At 49.8% G+C, this 20365-nt stretch overlaps 1 protein-coding gene across 1 annotated transcript; it reads left to right on the top strand.

Moving 5' to 3' along the window:
* The first annotated feature begins 4337 nt into the window (after positions 1-4337).
* Positions 4338-19942, top strand: LOC116905476. Its single transcript, XM_032908446.1, has 6 exons — positions 4338-4382; positions 15514-15574; positions 16838-17011; positions 17711-17761; positions 18642-19162; positions 19806-19942. The coding sequence occupies exons 3-6, from the start codon at positions 16913-16915 to the stop codon at positions 19807-19809; spliced, it is 675 nt and encodes a 224-aa protein (XP_032764337.1). The 5' UTR covers positions 4338-4382; positions 15514-15574; positions 16838-16912; the 3' UTR covers positions 19810-19942.
* Positions 19943-20365: the final 423 nt, after the last annotated feature.

The following is a 20365-nucleotide window of genomic DNA, read 5'->3' as shown; positions in this document are numbered from 1 at the left end:
GCTGCGACAAAAGCTTTCCTGGGGAGAGACCACACATCTGCTCACCCCAGATAGGGAGCCCATAACACACCAAAGTTCAGATGCCACCAAGGTCCAATTTGGTGAGCCGTGAGTTTTATTGGGGTTACTTCTAGGGGTATGGGTGGGAGGTTACTTAACAGGAGCAGAAATGACACAAAGACAGCTGCATCACACAGCCAGCTCACAAACCTGGGAACCTGGAGCACAGTGCACAGCTTACAGGCAACTCAATGTGTTGGAGAGAGTGTCCTGTCCAGGGCCTCAGCTGGTCATCCAGGAAGCCTGGCTGTCTGGACTTACTGGTGGGCGGGGCCTAGTGAATCTGGTCAGTTTCAGGAACCACTATTTCGAGTTGTTTACCTCCTGTATAAAGAGCTTCCCTGCAGGATGGGATGTTCCAATCTTAGAGGAATTTTATACAACAGCTACAAATTCCTATGACTTCTGTTGTCTCCATCTCCTTCCCCTTCATGAGGGTCAGTAGACAGAACCAGTCAGTCTCCCAAGCCCCTTGTGGACCAGGAGAGAGCACAAGGGGTACATTTTATTCATTTTTTTTTTTTTTTTTTTTTTTTTTGAGCTGGGGACCAACTCCAGGGCCTTGCGCTTCTAGGTAAGCGCTCTACCACTGAGCTAAATCCCAGCCCCTATTCATTTTTTAAAAAGATATATTTTATATGAATACACTTGTAGCTGTCTTCAGATACACCAGAAGAGGGCATCAGATCTCATTACAGATGGTTGTGAGCCACCATGTGGTTGCTGGGAATTGAACTCAGGACCTTTGGAAGAGCAGTCGGTGCTCTTAACTGCTGAGCCAGCCCTCCAGCTTCCATTTTATTCATTTTTAAAAGACTTTAATTCTCTTTTTTTTTTTTGTTTTTTTTTGAGCTGGGATCGAACCCAGGGCCTTGCGCTTCCTAGGCAAGAGCTCACCACTGAGCTAAATCCCCAACCCCAAGACTTTAATTCTTAATTGTGTGTGTGTGTGTGTGTGTGTGTGTGTGTGTGCAAAGACAGCTTTCAGGGGTCTGTTCTCTTCTTCACCCTGGGTTCCAGAGATCAGACAGGTCCAGGTGGTCAGGCTCGGCAGCAAGGGCCTTTACCTGTTGAGCCATCCATCTCACCAGCCCCAGGAAGTGGATTTTCAAGTGAAGTCTGATGGCTGGGCTCAGTGGGGATGTGGCATTAATCCCAGCATTCAGTCAGGCAGATCTCTGGGAGTTCAAGACCAGCCTGATCAACATAATGAGTTCCAGGCCTATCCTCTGAGTTACAGGCAGGACTACATGTGAGACCCTGTCTCTTTTTTTTTTTTTTTTTTTTTTTTTTTTTTTTTTTCCCGGAGCTGGGGACCGAACCCAGGGCCTTGCGCTTCCTAGGCAAGCGCCTACCACTGAGCTAAATCCCCAACCCCCTGTCTCAAATACTAAAGAAATCACCAAACAAAATAAAACCATCTAGGTCTAATACAGTATACTCTGTGACCCTTCACCTTGGACAGAAGTTTGGCATAGCTGAGAAGTTACGCTTCCCTTGAGTTAGAACTGGCTTGAACTGGAGACATTTTGCCTGCTTAATCTTAGAAGAAATGTATATAAATGTCCTGTATGGGTGGCATGGAAAATTCAAGAAAGCCTAACTGGGGTTGAGAGGCCCTGGGTTTGGTCCAAGTCTGGGAAGGAAAAAAAAGAAAGCCTAACTGTCCTGGAACTAGACAAGCCCGGTAATTCTAGTTGATAGCAATTAAACACGCTGAGCAACACGGGAGAAGACTAAGGGGCGCACGGAATAGTTGGTTTTCACTGTTCTACAGAAACCCTCGGGAGACTGAGGCAAGGGTATCTTGAGTTTGAGGCCAGCCTAGGATACAGAGTGAGACCCTGCCTCAAAGCCAAACGGAATAGAGTAAAGCACCTGCCCCAAAGCGTAGGCATTGTAACTCGGCAGAGCGCTAACCCGGTGTGCACTAAGCCCTGTCGTGTGTCCCCAGCTCTGTCAGAACACTGTCCAAGAAGGGAGTCACGGGATGGCAATTCTGAGAGCGTGCGAGAAAACAAGAGTCTTGCGATCTCAGTTTTCTTCAAAACCACAGCATGGGCTGTGGGATGCACTAGCTGCCCTAGGGGGAGCAGACAGAGGAGTGAGTTTACTTCAGAGGATTCGCTCCAGCTGGCCATGCTATTTGTTGGTAGCCTCCCTGGAAAACCTTTTGGCCACGTGGGGCTTATCCTTGTGATTCTATACAACTTGAACTTGTGAGAGCGACACTCAGGCGACCACTCGACACTCAGAGTATAAACCGCCTGACGCTCTGAATGAAGCTGGCTATTGCATGAGATTTAGTCTGCCTCATTTTTAGGCTCCACTCTCCCAGGTCCCCACAGTCAACCAGAGCAGTAAACAGCACCTTGTAAGATGGCTGACCGTACATGCCTGTAATCCCAGCACTCAGGAGTAAGTGGAGACAGGAGGATTATCTTGGGCTACACAGTGAATTCAAGGCCGACCTGGGCCACATGAGACTGGAGACCCTGTTTTAGAAAAATAAATTATTGGGCAGTAAAGTGATGGCTCAGTGGTTAAGAGCATTGGCTGCTCTTTCAGAGGGCCTGGGTTCAATTCCCAGCACCCACTTTGTGCCTCACAACTGTAACTCCAGTCCTAGGGCATCCGATTTCCTCTTCTGGCCTCCACAGGCACCAGGCATATACAGGTGGTACAGATCACCCATACACATAAAATCCAAATGGATATTAAAAATACCAAAGAATTGGTCAGAGAGACCCCGAAAGCTTTCAAATCCACACAGTACTGCCATTGCTCTGGTTCCCCAGCGCTAGCTGGTAAGACTATTGCAGAAGGCAGCATTGAGCTTGCAGGACAGAGATCAAGCTGACGCCGAGCTGGAAACTTGTGCTAAAAAGGACTTGTGTAGGCTATGGGGGGAGGAGGTGGAAGAAAAGCCATTGGTGGCTTAGCCAGCACAGTAAGCCAGCATGGTGGCTGGATCCTTGTGTGCTCCAATACCAACTTCCGGCATCAAGTGCCCTCTGGTGCAACAGTTTCGTGAAGGTTCCAGGGGCAACCAATCACCCTCTGGTTGGATCTGAGGGGTTCTCCACAGGAGAAAAGTCATCCCTGGTACTGTGAACCTGTCAAAATCCTGTGGCTCAGGAGGTCCTAGGCCCCAGGGAGAGCCTACTACCGTTCTGCTAAATGGACTTGTCCGACTTTATGCTTCTATCACAGGTTAGTGCCGCTTTCAGCCTTAGCCAGACTCTTGGTGCTGTGGCCAGCAAATACAGGCTGGCAACTGTCAAAGCGCCAAGGATAGGTGACTGTTGAGGTCTCAGCCCTAGGTAGGACGTCTGTGTCAGCTGCCAAGGTCAGGAAATATGGAAGAGGGGCCAAAGAGAACAGAAGAGTTGGGGAGTAGGGAAGAGGCCTAGGAAATACTGTCCCCATGTTATTTTCTGGTTTACTGCCATGCCATCCCTCAGTTGCCCTGGGAACTTTGAACTCCCGGGGCACTTAAGTAATGGATGAGAAAGGACATCCCTTGGTTGTGCCTATGCCTTTGAAAGTGGTTCCCAGGGGCTGGAGAGATGGCGCAGTGGTTAAGAGCACTGACTGCCCAGAGGTCCTGAGTTCAAATCCCAGCAACCACATGGTGGCTCACAACCATCTGTAATGGGATCTGATGCCCTCTTCTGGTGTCTGAGGATAATGACAGTGTATTCATATACATAAAATAAAAAGAAAATAACATGCAAACAACTTCTGCACAGACAGCAGAGGGGCTTGGCTCCTTTAACCCCAGTGTCCCACAGAAGGAAGAGTGACTGTGAGTGACTGTGAGGGGAGGTGGAGGTCGGGTGGCAGGGTGTAACAAAACCATAGTATGCCACCAGAGGGGAGGCCCAGCTCTGTGGCCAGAATGAGAATTGGGAAGCTGCTCTAGAGCACAGGACAGTCCCCAAAGTCTTGGTGGCCTCTTTGGTCTTAAGTGCACCCCAGCAGAGTGTGCCCAAGGAAGGGAAGCTTTGAGAAGGTGGCCTAAGGATCAGGCCTATGTGCACAGGGTAGGTAGGACTATGCACGCCGTGTGGAGCAGGCAGGTGCAGAACTAGGGGCAACAGGAACTGAGGGAGGGGAGCTTGGAGCTATGATTTACGGCCTAGGGTCCTGAGTGGACATGTGTAGCTCTCCCCAGACACTGCCCCAGAAACATGCACACTGGGTTGCCATGGAGATACCTGTGACGTCATGCAGGCCTAAAGCACAGGATATCTGCCTCCTCCCTTCTTGACTCCCTGGGATGATTCCCTGGGGACCAAAATGAACATCCCATCCAGGAGGTAAGTCTAGACAGTCCTTGCCTTCCACACCAGATGCTTGAAGCTACAAGCTGCTTTAAATAACTGTCAGCCCTGGCTGCCCGCCAGGTTCTCAGAGCCCTAACTCAGTGGCCCCTGCCCAGCAACTGTTAGGGACTAACCACCTAAATTCCGGCCGACTTCTTGGAGTTAGGTGTGGTCCAGTTTGGATCTCTGAACAGATGTGGCTGCAGGTGTTCTGACAGGTGGTCCTTCACTGAAGCCACTGTCCCCGCAGGCACTTGTAAAGGACAGGGTAGGATGGGTGTGTGTGGAAGGAAGGTCCCGGATGATGTGTTTATAGGAGAGGCTATGTCCCGGGTTTCAGCACCCATGTTGTCTTTATAAAAAGATAGAGAGGTGGGATATGTTCTTTGGAGGTCCGAGAAAAGGGGGTGCCTCAGTGGGCCCATGCTGAGACAACCCTTCCCCCTGAGGAACCAGCCACACGACGGTACAGTGTAGATTCGTTTATTCAGGGGATGGGGAGGGGAGTTAAGAGGGTGGTAGGGGCAGATAGAGAAGTAGAGAAATAAGAGTAGAGAAGGAGAGGAATAGAGGCCGGCCATGAGCACGTGGAGAGAAGGGGGGAGGGGACTGGGGAGAGAGGGGGCAAGAGAGTGAGGAGAGGGCAAGCAGCCCCTGTTATACTGTCAGGCATACCTGGCTATTGCCAGGTAACTGTGGGGCGGAGCATACCAACTGTTGCCAGGTAACTGGGGGCGGAGCTTAGACAGCTAACACTGGATAAGAGGAGGCTCCACCCAGATTAAACATGGGGGCACTATCCTTTGAAAATGAAGATGTGACCCTTCAGGGTAGGTGTCCCTGCCCTCCTGCCTTTTCCAGGCCTTGACTACTTCAGGGAACCTTGCTGTGAGGTGGGTCGATGACGGAGGGGTCCCTTCGTTGCTCTGGGCATGAAGAGTGGGGTTTGGGAAGGGCCCGGCGATGAGTACGGTTGAGTGGCTTTCAGAGAGCATGGACACCCCTCTCCTCCCCCCTGAACGCATAGGAGAATTCTGGGGCATCTTGGAATTAATGCGACGGATTAGCATCTACATGCAAAGCCATGGCGGGCTGGGGGTGGGGCGTCTAAAAATACTATTTTTACTTGAAGTTTCCTCGGGACAAAACTGACTTGGAATCAGAACTAAAACCCCAGTTGCAGCCTCACTGTGGACAGGCCTGTCTGAGAGGCTCTGCTAAAACCCAGGTTCCTCAGGAGAGGCCGACTTCCATGCCCTATGGGGAGGAGACTTTCAGGGGTGTTTGTCTCTTTAGAGGTTGGTCAACTTGTCTCGGACTTGACTGATAGTTGCCACCCCCCTTACCTTTCCCCAGTTGCTCTGAACCCTGTGTTGCAGACTGAACCCCGAGTCATGCGGGTGCTAGGTGACCATGCTACCACTGTTACACCCCTGGTTTTGACGTTGTTGTTGTTGTTTTTTTTTTTTCTTTTTTTTTTCTTTTGGTTCTTTTTTTTCCGGAGCTGGGGACCGAACCCAGGGCCTTGCACTTCCTAGGCAAGCGCTCTACCACTGAGCTAAATCCCCAACCCGACGTTTTGTTTTTAAAGATGTATTTATTTTTATTTATTTATTTAATTTTATTTTTTTTTTTTGGTTCTTTTTTTCCGGAGCTGGGGACCGAACCCAGGGCCTTGCGCTTCCTAGGCAAGCGCTCTACCACTGAGCTAAATCCCCAACCCCTATTTTTATTTATATGAGTACACTGTAGCTGTTTTCATGCACACCAGAAGAGGGCATCGGATCCCATTACAGATGGTTGTGAGCCACCATGTGGTTGCTGGGAATTGAACTCAGGACCTCTGGAAGAGCAGTCAGTGCTCTTAACTACTGAGCCATCTCTCCAGCCCCAGAAGCACATTTATTGATTGTTACATAAACTTTTTTGGGGGGAGGGGGTGTAAAACAAGCTCCTCGTACCAAAGCTCCCACCTGATCTCTAGGTTTCCTGACTGAAAGCATCTCGCCCGCCACTTTACCCTCACTGTGCAGTTTGCAGGACCCAAAAGTAAGATGATCCTGGTACAGCCAGACCGGCTTGTGACCAAAGTCATGCAAAGGCCCTGCAGGAAACAACTCTATAGATAACAACACAACCGCTGTTTTCTACAAGGATTTCTTCAAGGTCAACACACTTCTAGAAAACAACTGTGCATTCTAGATTCAATGAAAAAACGACTCTCTCATTCTGATGCTTGCCCTAGATGTAAGCATTCTTACTAGAATTCCACTAGGAAAATGGCTCAGCCAGCCTAGGCACTGCCAAAGCCTGCCCAGTGAAAGGAGAACCGGTTCTCAGAGGTTGGTCTTCCTACCCTCAGAAGGTCAGGGTGTAGGCATCATTTCAAAAACCAAAACAGACATAAGAGATATTTGATCAAAATAGTACCTAATAGAGAACAGAGTGTCAATCTTAGAAAAAGTAATGATTTATGCACTAAATATGGAGCCTGGGGTCCTCTCAGAAGGTTCTCACTGTGGGGCAAAGGACACTCATCTGATGCAGGGTAGCTAGCTGTCTCAGACCTATCTGCTCTGACAAAGTGTGTGTTTCCCAAGCATTGATCCCAGCCAGGGACTTGGAGATGATGCAGCTGTGCCCAGAAAGCACGGGGGTAGGGGTGGGGGAGCGCATTTGAATGAACGTGTGCTTCGTGCCTCTGGGTGGGTGGCTGCAAATAAAATGTGGGCGTCTGCTCTCCCACAGCTGAGCATTCTGAGACAGCGACTACATCAGTCCCTTGGAGAACCCATCTCTGATTTGCAGTTGACACCCAGGTTAATCCTCTTGGCACTGGGGGAAGATGATCAGGGAGTCTCAGAGCACGTGTGCACTGCCAGGCAGTTTTGGTCTTGGTTTGTGTGGTTAGTGAGGGCTGAGGCAGCGCCCCTCAACTCCCCAGGTTTTCCACTTAAGGCTTTCCTGCAGTGCGAGGTAGCCATTTTACATCAGCTCTGACCCCTTTCTTTGGGCTAAGCCCACCTTTCTCCTAGGCGGTTGCTCCCGGAGATTCACTCCTACTTTCTGGGACTTCTCCCAGGATTCCAGTAAGTCTTTCTAGACATAGCCCCAGGGGCTGTGACAGGGATGAGGGGTGGGGTGGGGTGGTATAGGTGAAAGGTGCCACTGCTAGGCTAAGCAAGGCTCAGCTGCTCTCTGCCCTCCTCACAAAGAGGCTTCTGGGAACACTCCCAGCCTGTTCTGTGGATAGACATTTCATTTTTATCGTTTGCACAGAGTTTGTTTGCTAGTTAGTAGCTCTTTCCTGAGGTGTTATAATCCGTGCCCCTGAAAAAATTTCACCAGAAAAATTTGTCAAGAAAGGTTGGTTTGAGGGGTTGGGATTTAGCTCAGTGGTAGAGCGCTGCTCAGCAAGTGCAAGGCCCTGGGTTCGGTCTCAGCCCGAAAAAAAAAAAAGAAAGAAAGAAAAAAGAAAGAAAAGAAAGGTTGGTTTGTTTGTTTTATTTTTTACTCTGTTTGTTTGAGTGTCTGTCTGTCTGTGTACCATGTGAGTACAGTGCCTGCAGAGACCAGAAGAGGGCATCAGATCCCTGGGGACTGAACAGATATTTGTGGGCTGCCATGTGGGTGCTGGGAATTGAACCTGGGTCCTCTGGTAGAGCAGCCACTCCTAACCCCTGAGCCATCCCTCCAGCAACTCCCCCAGCAACTCCTCTCCCTCCCTCCTTTCTGGAAGGTGTGCAGTGCCCAAGGATATCCAGCTGACTGAGGTAATCCCACCCACAGCTGGGGGCTAACCCCAAAGATTCTTTCTCTCCTTTTTTTTTTTTTTTTTTTTAAAGATTTATTTATTTGTTTCATGTATGTGGGTACACTGTTGCTATCTTTAGACACCCAGAAGAGGGGATGCCCATCGGATGGATGGGTTGCTGGGAATTGAACCAGACCTTTCTTGAAGATGCGGTTTTAACCACTGAGCCATCTCCAGCCCTCTTTCTCCTTTTTAAAAGCCCCATTTTCCTGTCAGGTGGTGGGTGGCACACACCTTGATCCCAGCACTCGAGGCACTGCAGGTCTCTCAGTTTGAGGCCAGCCTGGTCTACACAGTGAGTTCCAGGACAGCCAGGTCTACACAGAGAAACCTGTCTTAAAAAACAAACATATAGGGGCTGGAGATGGCTCAGTGGTTAAGAGCACTGACTGCTCTTCCAGAGGTCATGAGTTCAATTCCCCAGCAACCACATGGTGGCTCACAACCATCTGTAATGGATCTGGTGCCCTCTTCTGGCCTGCAGTCACATATGCAGGCAGAATGCTGTACATAAAATAAATAAATAAACCTTTAAAAAAAAACCAAAAAACAAATATACGGGGCTGGAGAGATGGCTCAGTGATGGCTCAGTGGCTAGGAGAACTGACTGCTCTTCTGGAGGTCCTGAGTTCAAATCCCAGCACCCACATGGTAACCATCTGTAATGGGATCCGATGCCCTCTTGTGATGTGTGTGAAGACAGCGACAGTGTACTCATATACATTAGATAAATCGTAAATCCTTTTTTTTTTTTTGTCTTTTTTTTCCGGAGCTGGGGACTGAACCCAGGGCCTTGCGCTTCTAGGCAAGCGCTCTACCACTGAGCTAAATCCCCAACCCCTCGTAAATCCTTTTTTAAAAAGACAAATACAAAATGAACCAAACAAAAGCCCTCCCAAAATTCTCTTAGGTTTGAGATTATAACTACATAATTTCACTTTCCACTTCTCCTTTGAAACCCCCCTTACTTACCCCTCCTTGCTCTTGAGTTTATGGGTTTGAGTTCTCTGGGGGGCCTGGGCAGCTACAACCAGCAAACGTGACACTGCACACTGTTCATCAGAGCTGTGACCGGCTTTGAGGACAGGGCTGTGGACAGCAAAGTCACGACTCCAGGAAATCACGAGAGTGACTGACCGGCCATAATCAGGATGCATGTGTCAGACTGACAGATGTGAACGCACAGCCTGTGTGCCTGTGTGAGGGTTTGGGAGGGGTTAAAACATGAGGTCAGGGTTTGGGGTTTGGAAGAAAGAGGGGTCAGGTGACATGCTGCTTTGGGCTGAGCGAACAGCTCAGAGCTGTCCCCATGAGTAAGATTTGTACAGCAGGATGATCTCAGCTGGATTCCCCACCAGACAGTACTGGAAAGGCGGGCCGTGGGCCTGGCTACCTTGGAGACAAGACCAGGTAATAAGGCAACCTTGGGCCACATGACCTGTCAGGCGTAGGTAGAGACAGATGTCAGTGGGCAGCACATACTGTGCCCAGGGTTGGAGGTTAATAAATAGAATTTTCCTGGAGGTAAAGACCTAGTAACTTCAGGTGCAGGATGGGTTGACTTCTAGAATTTTCTTCAGGTAGTTTTCAAACATAAAGCAAAAGTGAGTATTTTATTATCCTCCCAGCTTTAAGGATTGTAAAGTCAAGTCGTGGATTAACCTGTCCCACCAGCCCACCCCCACCTCAGAGTGTCCCTAGATTAAAGCCTTACTAGTTCTGGGGCTTCAGGGCCACCCTGAAGCTGGACTGAGGCCTCAAGTAGCTGCATGCAGGACAAAGGGACCTAGGGGTAGAGAGGAGGTGAGGTGGAGTAAAAGCAGGAGAGGCTTAAGGGATGGCTTACTGGTAACGTTGCGGGGGTGTTGGTGAGATGCCTTGTGGGTAAAAGTGCCCTTACCCTGTGCAGTCTTGAGGTTAATCCTCAGAACTACGGTAGGAAAAACCAACTAACAAAAGTAGCCCTGTGTACACGCCCCAACATGTACACCATGTGCACCATGGCGAGCATACACCAGCACACACAATTTTGTTTTCCTTTTGTGTGCATTGGTGTGAGGGTGTCGGATCCCCTGGAACTGGAGTTACAGACAGTTACGAGCTGCCATGTGGATGCTAGGGATTGAACCTCAGTCTTTTTTTTTTTTTTTTTCTTTTTTTTTTGAGTGGGGACCGAACCCAGGGCCTTGCGCTTGCTGAGGTAAGCGCTCTGCGCTGAGCCAAATCCCAACCCCAAACCTCGGGTCTTCTAGAAAAGCAGCCAGGGTTCCTAACTGCTGAGACATCTCTGCAGCACACACACACACACACACACACACACACACACACACACACACACACACACACACACACATATATATATTATTAGAAGTACACTGCAGCTGTCTTCAGACACCAGAAGAGGGCATCAGATCCCATTACAGATGGCTGTGAGCCACCATGTGGTTGCTGGGATTTGAACCAGGAGCCACCATGTGGTTGCTGGGATTTGAACTCAGGACCTCTGGAAGAGCAGTCAGTGCTCTTAACCGCTGAGCCATCTCTCCAGCCCAAGACTTTTTTTTAAAAAAACATTTATTTATTATGTATACATCATATAGCTTTCTGCCTGCATGTATTCCTTCAGGCCAGAAGAGGGCAGCAGATCTGATTATAGATGGTTATGAGCCACCATGTGGTTGCTGGGAATTGAACTTAGGACCTCTGGAAGAGCAGACAGTGCTCTTAACCACTGAGCCATCTCTCCAGCCCACAATGAAAACTTTTTTTTTTCTTTTTCTTTTTTTCGGAGCTGGGGACCGAACCCAGAGCCTTGCGTTTGCTAGGCAAGCGCTCTACCACTGAGCTAAATCCCCAACCCCACAATGAAAACTTTTAACCAGAGTTTACAAAGGTTATTTCCTGACCCCAGCTGACCCCAAATGGTACTGAAAACTGGGGTCACTTGTTATTACCCATACCTAAGTGTTACTTTTTTTTTTTTTAAGATTTTTTTTTTTTTTTTTTTTTTTTTTCCGGAGCTGGGGACCGAACCCAGGGCCTTGCGCTTTGCTAGGCAAGTGCTCTACCACTGAGCTAAATCCCAACCCCCAAGTGTTACTTCTAACGCCAATGAGATATTTAGTTTTTCCTTTTTTATTCTTTTTTGGGGGTGCAGGGTCTCACTATGTAGCCCCGGCTGGCCTGGAATTTATGATGTAGACTTGGTTAGCCTTGAACTCAGAGATCCATCTGCCTCTGCCTCCTGAGCGCTGGGATTGAGGTGACCTGTGTGTCACCATGCTCCTCAGGTGTTTTTGAGGTTGGTTTCCACCCGCTGTCTGGTTTTAGAAAAAGATTACGGGCTGGAGAGATGGCTCAGCGGTTAAGAGCACCCGACTACTCTTCCAGAGGTCCTGAGTTCAATTCCCAGCAACCACATGGTGGCTCACAACCATCTGTAAAGAGATTCGATGCCCTCTTCTGGTGTATCTGAAGACAGCTACAGTGTACTTATATAAATAAATGAATAAATCTTAAAAAAAAAAAAAAAGAAAAAGATTACAACACACACATTATTCTGGGCCAGGGCGTGGCAGAGTACATAATAAAGCTATTTATTTGCTTAGTGTAAAAGCTGACTTCAAGGGACATTTAAGGTACAGCAGAGTCAGCTACATTGCTCTCAAAGGCAGGTTAAACAGACTGAGTACACAGTAGGGAAACAGAGTATGATTCTATTTTAATTTTTTGAGATTTTTTTTCAAGACAGGTTTTCTGCCTACCCCTGCCTATCCTGGAACTTGCTCTGCAGACTGGGCTAGCCTCGAAGTCACAGACCTCTGATGCCTGCCTCTGGCTCCCAAGTGCTGGGATTAAAGGTCTGTACGCCACCCGCCTAAGATTGCACTTGCCTTTATTTTCTGTGAGTGTTTGCCTAAACATCTGTGCACCATGTGTGTGCACGCTGTGCCCTGTGAGGCTGGAAGAAGGCATCAGATTCCTCCTGGCGTTGGAATTACAGACACTGTGTGTCTTGATGTATATACACTAAAAAGCAAACCCTCTCTCTCTGGAAAAGCAGCCAAGCCTCCTAACCACTGAGCCACCACTCCAGTTCCTCAAGTGCATTTTTTTTTTTTTTGGAGCTGGGACCCAACCAGGGCCCCTTGGGTTTGCTAGGCAAGCGCCTCTACCACTGAGCTAAATTCCCAACCCCCATTTTTTTTTTTTTAAAGATTTTATTTTTTTTTCTTTTTTCTTTTTTTCGGAGCTGGGGACCGAACCCAGGGCCTTGCGCTTGCTAGGCAAGCGCTCTACCACTGAGCTAAATCCCCAACCCCAAAGATTTTATTTTTTATTTAAGTACACTGTCACTGTCTTCAGACACCAGAAGAGGGCATCAGATCTCATTACAGATGGTTGTGAGCCACCATGTGGTTGCTGGGAATTGAACTCAGGACCTAAGGAAGAGCAGTCGGTGCTCTTAACCGCTGAGCCATCTCTCCAGCCTCTAAGTGCATAGTTTTAAATGATCTCAAGGAATATTATTAATGCGGTTGCGAGGTCCAGCAAAAGTACAGTTTCTGAAGGCAAGATGTAGTTTTAGAAAAGACCGTCACAGACAGACGTGGTTGCATACGTCCTTAATCCCAGCACTAGGGGGGTAGAGGCAGGTGGATCTCTGTGAGTTCCAGGCCAGCTAGGTCATCTTTTGCCTTACTTTGTGCCACTGCATAAGTCCACTTTTCTCAGCCTCAGGGAAGGTGTCCTCCTCTCAGTGGATTGTGTCCTGCAGGTATAGAGCCCATGCTACAGATGTGTCACCTACCTGTCCCCCTAACCTTGGTACGGGGGCAAGGTGTTTGAACCAGAGTCCCATAGTTCATGGGGTGCTGCAAGGCTCCCATGCACAGGTCGGGGACCTCCATCATAAGGAGACACCTTAGGGGGTAGAGCGCCTCCTCTCAAGTGTTCCCTGAGTCCATTCAAGGTCCCTCTGCTTAGCGGAGTCCCTGCAGTGACAGGACAGCCGAGGACAGAGGGCAGGGGCTGGAGGCCTGGATGCCTGGATGCCTGGCAGGGCCTTTGTTCACCTGTAAAAGTACCTGTGTTTTCAAACCTGGCAAACCAACGGCACAGTGCGGTTGGTTATGTTGTTTGCTTTGAGACAGCCTCCCTATGAAGTCCTGGAACTCGCTTTACAGACTAGGCTGACCTCAGACTCACGGGAGCTGCCTCTGCCTCCCAAGTGCTCGGGGTGAGCTGGGCACAACTTTTTGTTTGCCTGAACGTTTGTGCTCCGTGTGCATGCAGTACCGGCAGAGTCCAGAGGGGGGCACTGGATTCCTTGAAACTGAAATCGCAGCTCTGAGCCACCATGTGAATACAAGGAATTCTAACTGGGGCCTCTGGTCAAGGGCATTTTGTGCACATGTATTTTTCTTTTACATCGATTTATTTATTTATTTTATTTTTTTTTTAATTCTTTTTTTCAGAGCTGGGGACCGAACCCAGGGCCTTGCGCTTCCTAGGCAAGCACTCTACCACTGAGCCAAATCCCCAACCCCGATTTATTTATTTTTTAAAAGGTTTATTATTTATTATATGTAAGTACACTGTCGCTGTCTTCAGACACACCAGAAGAGGGCATCAGATCCTATTACAGATGGTTGTGAGCCACCATGTGGTTGCTGGGATTTGAACTCAGGACCTCTGTAAGAGCAGTCAGTGCTCCTAACCACTGAGCCATCTTTCCAGCCCCCCCCCTTTTTTTTTTTTTTTTTTTTTTGGTTTTTTTTCGGAGCTGGGGACCGAACCCAGGGCCTTATGCCCTAGGTAGGCAAGCGCCACTGAGCTAAATCCCCAACCCCAGCCCCTTCTTTTTTATGGTGTATACGTGCGTGAAGTACAAAGGACCAGGCATGTATCTGGTACACAGTAATACATGTAAGCACGATAGCCTTAGACTAAAACAACAAAAGACCCGGGCAGTGGTGGGGCACACCTTTAATCCCAGTGGTTGGGAGGCAGATTTCTGAGTTTGAGGCTAGCCTGGTCTACAGAGCAAGTTCCAGGATAGCCAGGGCCACACAGAGAAATCCTGCCTGGAACATCACACGGTAACGAGGGTAAACATCAGGTGATCTGGAGCCAGGGAGGGGCTAAGAAGCCCTTTGGCCTGTGTTACTCTCCGTACTGTTAGCCCGGCTGGTCTACTGAGACCACTGGGGACACTCGCAGCTCTGTGTAGATGGCCCTCAGCCTTCAAAGGTGCCTGTGATGCCCAATTCCAAAGAGGAAGCACAGGGGCGGACTTCATAACCCAAGTCATGTTGATGGTATGACACTCAGACATGTGGCCTCTGGAGTCCAGTTTTTTCACAAGGAAAAGCCTCAGGCCATTCTGGATGAGAGCTTTTGGGGGGGAGGCACACCTCACAGTGTACCCCCAAACCAGCAAGACTTTCTAAGAAGCAGCAATAGCCTCAAATCTTAAGACAACAGGACTTTCAAATGTCATTTGGGGTTGTGGGGCAGGAGGTGAGAAGAAAAGGGATCTGGGTAATGTACATGGAGTTATTTCCTTCCTTTAAACTGGATGTATTTTTCAGGCTTATGGGTGTTTTGCCTGCATGTATATATGTACCTCAGGTGCATGCATGTGGAGGTCAGAGGGGGCATCAGATCCCATAGGACTAGAGTCACTATGTGGGTTCTGGGACTTGAACCCTGGTCCTCTGGAAGAGCAGTGCTCTAACCACTGAGTGATCTCTCTCTAGCCCTCTTTTTTTTTTTTTTTTTTTCTCTCTAAGTGTTATTTTAAAGTGTATGTGTATGCATGTACATATATGCAGATGCCCACAACTGAGGTGTCTGACCCCTGGAGCTGGAGTTAAGGGTGGTTATGAGCCACTGAATGTGTGTGCTAGGAACTGAACTCAGGTTCTCGCCAAGAGCTGTGTGGGCTTTACCTCAGAGCCGCCTCTGCAGCGTCTTCTTCCACTTTCGTTTTCCTGAGACAGAGTCTCACAAAGCCCAGGTTGGCTCATATGTAAATGAGAACGACCTTGAACTCCTGACCCTCCCTCTCCCGATGCTGGGATTCAAGGCAGAGGTTCACATTGCACTGCCAAGCTGGGCTCCTTTCCTCTCTTAGCCTCTCTCACCTTTAAGATGCCCACAAGTCCTGTGTTCAGGAGGGTATGGTAGGGCCAGTCTTTTGCTTGCTTCCCAGGTTTCAGAATGGGGTCTGGGAGCCCAGTTTGGGAAGGCAGGATTTATTGCTGGAAAGCATCCCGTGTGCCTGTGTAACTGAGGCACTTTCCACAGGGCGTAGCAGCTGCTTGGAGGGAGGACCTGGAGAAACTGAGGGACATGAGACTTCACAGAGGTTTGTAGCGCCGCTTTCTTGGTACTTACATTTTACGTGTGTGAGTGATCTCCTGACTTCATGTCTGTGCAGCAGAACGGGATCGGAGCCTCTGGAGCTGGAGTTACTTCCGGGTGGGTGCTGGGAGCCGAGCCTGAGTCCTCTGAAGGAGCAGCAAGTGCTCTTAACACTGAGCCAGCTCTCCAGGCCCATCTTTAGCCCTTTTATAGTTTATTTTTGTTTTTTTCTTTTTTTCTGGAGCTGGGGACCGAACCCAGGGCCTTGCGCTTGCTAGGCAAGCGCTCTACCACTGAGCTAAATCCCCAACCCCTAGTTTATTTTTAAACTTTTAAAAAGATTTTTTTATGTATATGTACAGTACACTGTAGCTGTCTTCAGACACACCAGAAGAGGGCATCAGATCCCATTACGGATGGTTGTGAGCCACCATGTGGTTGCTGGGATTTGAACTCAGGACTCCTAGGAAGAGCAGTCAGTGCTCTTAACCACTGAGCCATCTCTCCAGCCATTATTTTTAATCTTTTAAAAGAGAGGGTCTCAGATAGACAGGATGGCTCTCTGTGTGGAGCACGTTCTCTTGTGCTCTGATGTCCCCAACCCGTATTTCCCACAATGCGGAGCTAGGCAAGCGCTGAACTGTTTTGTACCCACAATCCTAGGGGCTTTTTGTTGTTTTTGAGGAAGGATCTCATGTAGCCCAGGCAGGCCTCTTACCAAGGATGACCTTGAACCTCTGATCCTCCTGCGCTGAGTGCTGGGTTTTTTTTTTTTTTTTTTTTTAGATTTATTTATTTATTATATATAAGTACACTGTAGCTGTCTTCAGAGACACAGAAGGGGCATCAGATGGTTGTGAGCCACCATGTGGTTTGGGAATTGAACTCATGACCTCTGGAAGAGCAGTCAGGTGCTCTTAACAGCTGAGCCATCTCTCCAGCCCGAGTGCTGGGTTTCAAACCCCTGCCACCACTCTTTGTTTTGTAGGTGCTAGGGCTGAGTCCAGGGTCTAGCATGTGCTAAGTAAGCACTGGATGGACCAAGCCCTTGCTTTTGTTTTTGACATAGGGTCTTGCTATTTATCTCAAGCTGGCCTTGACCTTCTATGTAGCCCAGGCTAGCCGTGAGCTCATGTTCCTCCTGCCTCAGCTGCCTCATATTTACAGAGAATCTGGAGGAAGGACAGCCTGAGCTACAGGGTGGGATCAGATGTTTAAAAAAAAAATTCTTCTCCCTGTGGCCTGCCCTTCCTTCCCTATGCTCTAGACCCTCTGACAGGGGTTTTGTCCTTTGGCTTGGTCTCCTTAGTTAAGTGACAGTCTACGTGCCTGGCCTCGAGGGATGGCCAGCCTGAGGCCCAGCCGACCCACCTGCATCAGGGCAGCGTTCAGTGCAGCTGGCTTTCGCAAGTGGCAGAGACACTCGCGCCATCGTCTTCAGGTGCCCAGCAAGCGTGGGGGGCGTACGTGTGGGAAATACCCATTCCTAACTTTTGGATCCCTTCCTCCCTTACTAAAACTAAAAGTAGGGTTGGGGATTTAGCTCAGTGGTAGAGCGCTTGCCTAGCAAGCGCAAGGCCCTGGGTTCGGTCCCCAGCTCCGAAAAAAAGAAAAAAGAAAAAAAAAAAAAACTAAAAGTATTTAAATGCCAGTATTCTTTTATTAAGAAAATGAACACTACCTTCCTTGGTGGCCTAGGGCAAAAGTGTTGGACCACCAGAGGCCAGGCCTGGGCTCCTCTGTGGGTTTTTTTTTTTTTTTTTTTTTTTTTTTTTTTTTTTGGTTCTTTTTTTTTTCGGAGGTGACCGAACCCAGGGCCTTTCCCTGGCAAGCGCTCTACCACTGAGCTAAATCCCCAGCCCCTCTGTGGGTTTTTAGGCCTCGCTTTTTGCATGCGACAGGGAACCAGTTGAGAAGGAAAGTTTAGTGCCCTCCAGCTCCTGGATTTGGGCCCAGAAGCAGTGCCAAGGTGCTGTCTGCCCACTGTGCCAGGGAAGGGCTCCCTGCCTGCCAGGCTTTTGGAGGACCTTGTCCCCTTACCAGGTTTCGTGTTAGCATGCCCTGTGGTGTGGCCAGCGAGCATCCCATGCTCGGGATTAAGCTGGCAGGGCGGGATCCGCATCAAGCTTTCCCCTCACAGATCAACTCCAGAAGGAACCTCATGGACTTTGCTGAAGGCATCTGGAGAGAGGTATGCACAGGCCTGGCCCAAACCCCTCGGGTCCAGAAGCCCGAGGGACATGCCTCCTATCTCTGCCTGTGAGTGCCCAGATGATAGATCATGCCACGACCAGACAGGAACAGGATAGAGCAAGGAAAAACAGACAGGAAGTTTCAACCTCCACAGGCAAGGTCAGGGACTCCCCAGAGGCCTGGCCATGCACCCTTAAGAGGAGTTTGCTGTAGCAGGTGGTGGTGGCGCACACCTGTTATCTCAGCACTGGAGAGTCTGAGGCAGGAGGATATAAAGTTGAAGGGCAGGGCTAAGAGACCCCGCCTTATAATGTTCTGGAATGACATATTTCTGTAAGTCTGAGTACTTTGTGACAGTATTCAAGGAGCTGGAAGAAGGTGATGATGGCCTGGAGATAGCCTTCGCTGTGAGCCAAGCTGGGTGTGGTGGTACAGACTTTTGATTCCTAGCACTTGGGGGGTGGGAGGCAGGTGGATTTCGAGTTTGAGGCCAACCTAATCTACATAGGTTGCTCCAGGCCAGCTAAGGTAATATAGTGAGCCCACCTCAAAAACCCAAAGCCCAACAAAACGGATGTAGCGCAGTGGGTAAGACACTTGCCCAGCGTTTATGAGCATCTGGGTTTGACCCTCAGAACGGTCCCTTGATGGGAGGCGGAGGCAGGAGGGTAGAAGGACGGTAGGAAGGCCAGGGTCACCTAGGCTAGTGTCAGGTGGAGACCATGTCCTTTTAGGGTTTCGGTGCAAGGCGAAGCACACACATTTGCCGTCAGTGATGGAGACGTTTTGTTTACATATTCACTGCCACCCACTGCCTCAGAAACTCTATTTTGTGGATGGGCCTCAGATGTAGCCAAACACTCAAACTTTTGTCACAGTTTTTAGATCCTTATGATGGAGACTCGGAGGATACCCCAGGTCATTCCAACTACCGAAGCTGCCGCCAGCGTGCCTACCGCCTCCTGGGTGACAGGAGCCGCAACTCGCCTTCCTACACACTGAGGTTCAAGACTGCTGAGGAGACCATCTCGGAGGACTCGGTCCCAAAAGCTCCAGACCTCACCATGAGAGCCTCTGGCTGGACCCCCATAACCCTGGAAGCCAGCGATGTCGACATGCAGCCTGAGGGTGAACTAAAGGCACTCGGCCCCCGAGAGGCCAACGGACATCCTGGCAGGCTGTCCCCATCACCAGAGGACTGGAGGATGACAAGGGCTGCCAGCCCCCTCATCCCTGTGGAGAGCCCAGAGATAAGCAGACACCTGCTGAGCAGAGCCAGAGCCACCAGGCCCCCACCCAGGCTTGGGAGTGAGAGAGATAAGGGGTCCAGGCTGTCGATTTCCAAGAGAAAACTGGAGCTCCTACTTGGAGAGCCTGAGATAATTAAGAGGAAGAAGAAGTACGTGGCCCAACCCAGGGGCCCAAGTTAGATCAGGGAAGGGGTATGGGGCTGGCACAGAGCCAGGGACTCACGCCAAACTCACAGTGATGAGCAGTAAACACCCCACCCCCCATTCTGGCATAAAAAACGGGCAGGTGGGAATGCTGGGATAGCTGAGAGGGTCAGGGTGCTCGCCGCAGCCTGTCGACCGGAGTTCAATCCCTAGGACATGGTGGGAGGAACACATAATGGAGTGTGTGTGTGTGTGTGTGTGTGTGTGTGTGTGTGTGTGTGTGTGCGTGCGCGCGCACATGCGCATGTGTACACGTGTATGAGCACACATACACACAGTAAGACATATTTAACAGTAGGTTGCAATTCAGGGATGGGTCCAAGTGCCCCTCACTGGGCCGCCTACCCCCACCTCAGGATCTGTTCCATTCCCTGGCAGTCTGTCTGGCCGTCCCTGAGTGTTGGATCAGAGGCTGAGGTGGGGGCAGATCCCTTCCTGTTCCTTGTGTGTTCAGAAGTCCCTCGCTGCCTGCTGCCTTCGTGTCATCTGGCAGCAGGGTTCCTAACGGTCAGCTTGGTCATGGGGGCTGTCTCTCCCAGCTCTGCTTCTGGCAGCCTGTCCACTAAACTCTCACTTTCTCTCTGGTAGGTAAGGAAGCTGAGCACAAGTCCGGTGCTGCTGCTGAATCTGGGCCTCCTCTCCAAGTCATGGCCTCCCCATGGCGGCAGGACAAGGTTCCCAAGTGCAAATAAAAATGGCACCACAAGGAGGTGCCCATTCTTGGCAGGGCACGTCTCCACCTCTGGGTGCTGTTGGGGCCATTTCCAGGACTGGTTAGGGGTGCACATCAGTGCCCCAGGTGGCTCTGTCAGTGAAGACACAGGGCTGGTGGCCACTGTCCAGTAAGACCCTTCCAACTGTAGGGGATAGGGTGGGCTGGTACTCTCAGTGGAGTGCAGCTATGGGGCTGGGGTGAGCCTCGTATTCCCATGATCCCCACGGACTCAGGCAGTATCCTCTGTGCCCGTCCCCAGGTGTTCCTCAGAGGATGTCCGCTTGGGGCTCGTGTTTACTGCCTGAGGGCTGGGTCACTTCCTCCTGCAGAGGAACCTGCTGTGTCCTCTCCCAGAGAAGGGATAGGACAGTGCCCCTCTGTGCTCAGGAGTCCTTACAGCTATGACAACAGCCTCTGCCCACCCTGTGCCACA

The sequence above is a fragment of the Rattus rattus genome, chromosome 7 (genome assembly GCF_011064425.1).
Source record: "Rattus rattus isolate New Zealand chromosome 7, Rrattus_CSIRO_v1, whole genome shotgun sequence".
Taxonomy (NCBI): domain Eukaryota; kingdom Metazoa; phylum Chordata; class Mammalia; order Rodentia; family Muridae; genus Rattus; species Rattus rattus.
The sequence above is the reverse complement of the archived record's forward strand: the minus strand, read 5'-3'. Positions and strand labels throughout refer to the sequence as shown.

Bases quoted from the DNA above. Each gene is read 5' to 3' on its own strand.
- LOC116905476 (XM_032908446.1), top strand. From the start codon at position 16,913: ATGGCCAGCCTGAGGCCCAGCCGACCCACCTGCATCAGGGCAGCGTTC. The intron at 17,012-17,710 runs GTGCCCAGCAAG...TTCCCCTCACAG, and splicing joins ACTCGCGCCATCGTCTTCAG to ATCAACTCCAGAAGGAACCT. The intron at 17,762-18,641 runs GTATGCACAGGC...CTTTTGTCACAG, and splicing joins CTGAAGGCATCTGGAGAGAG to TTTTTAGATCCTTATGATGG.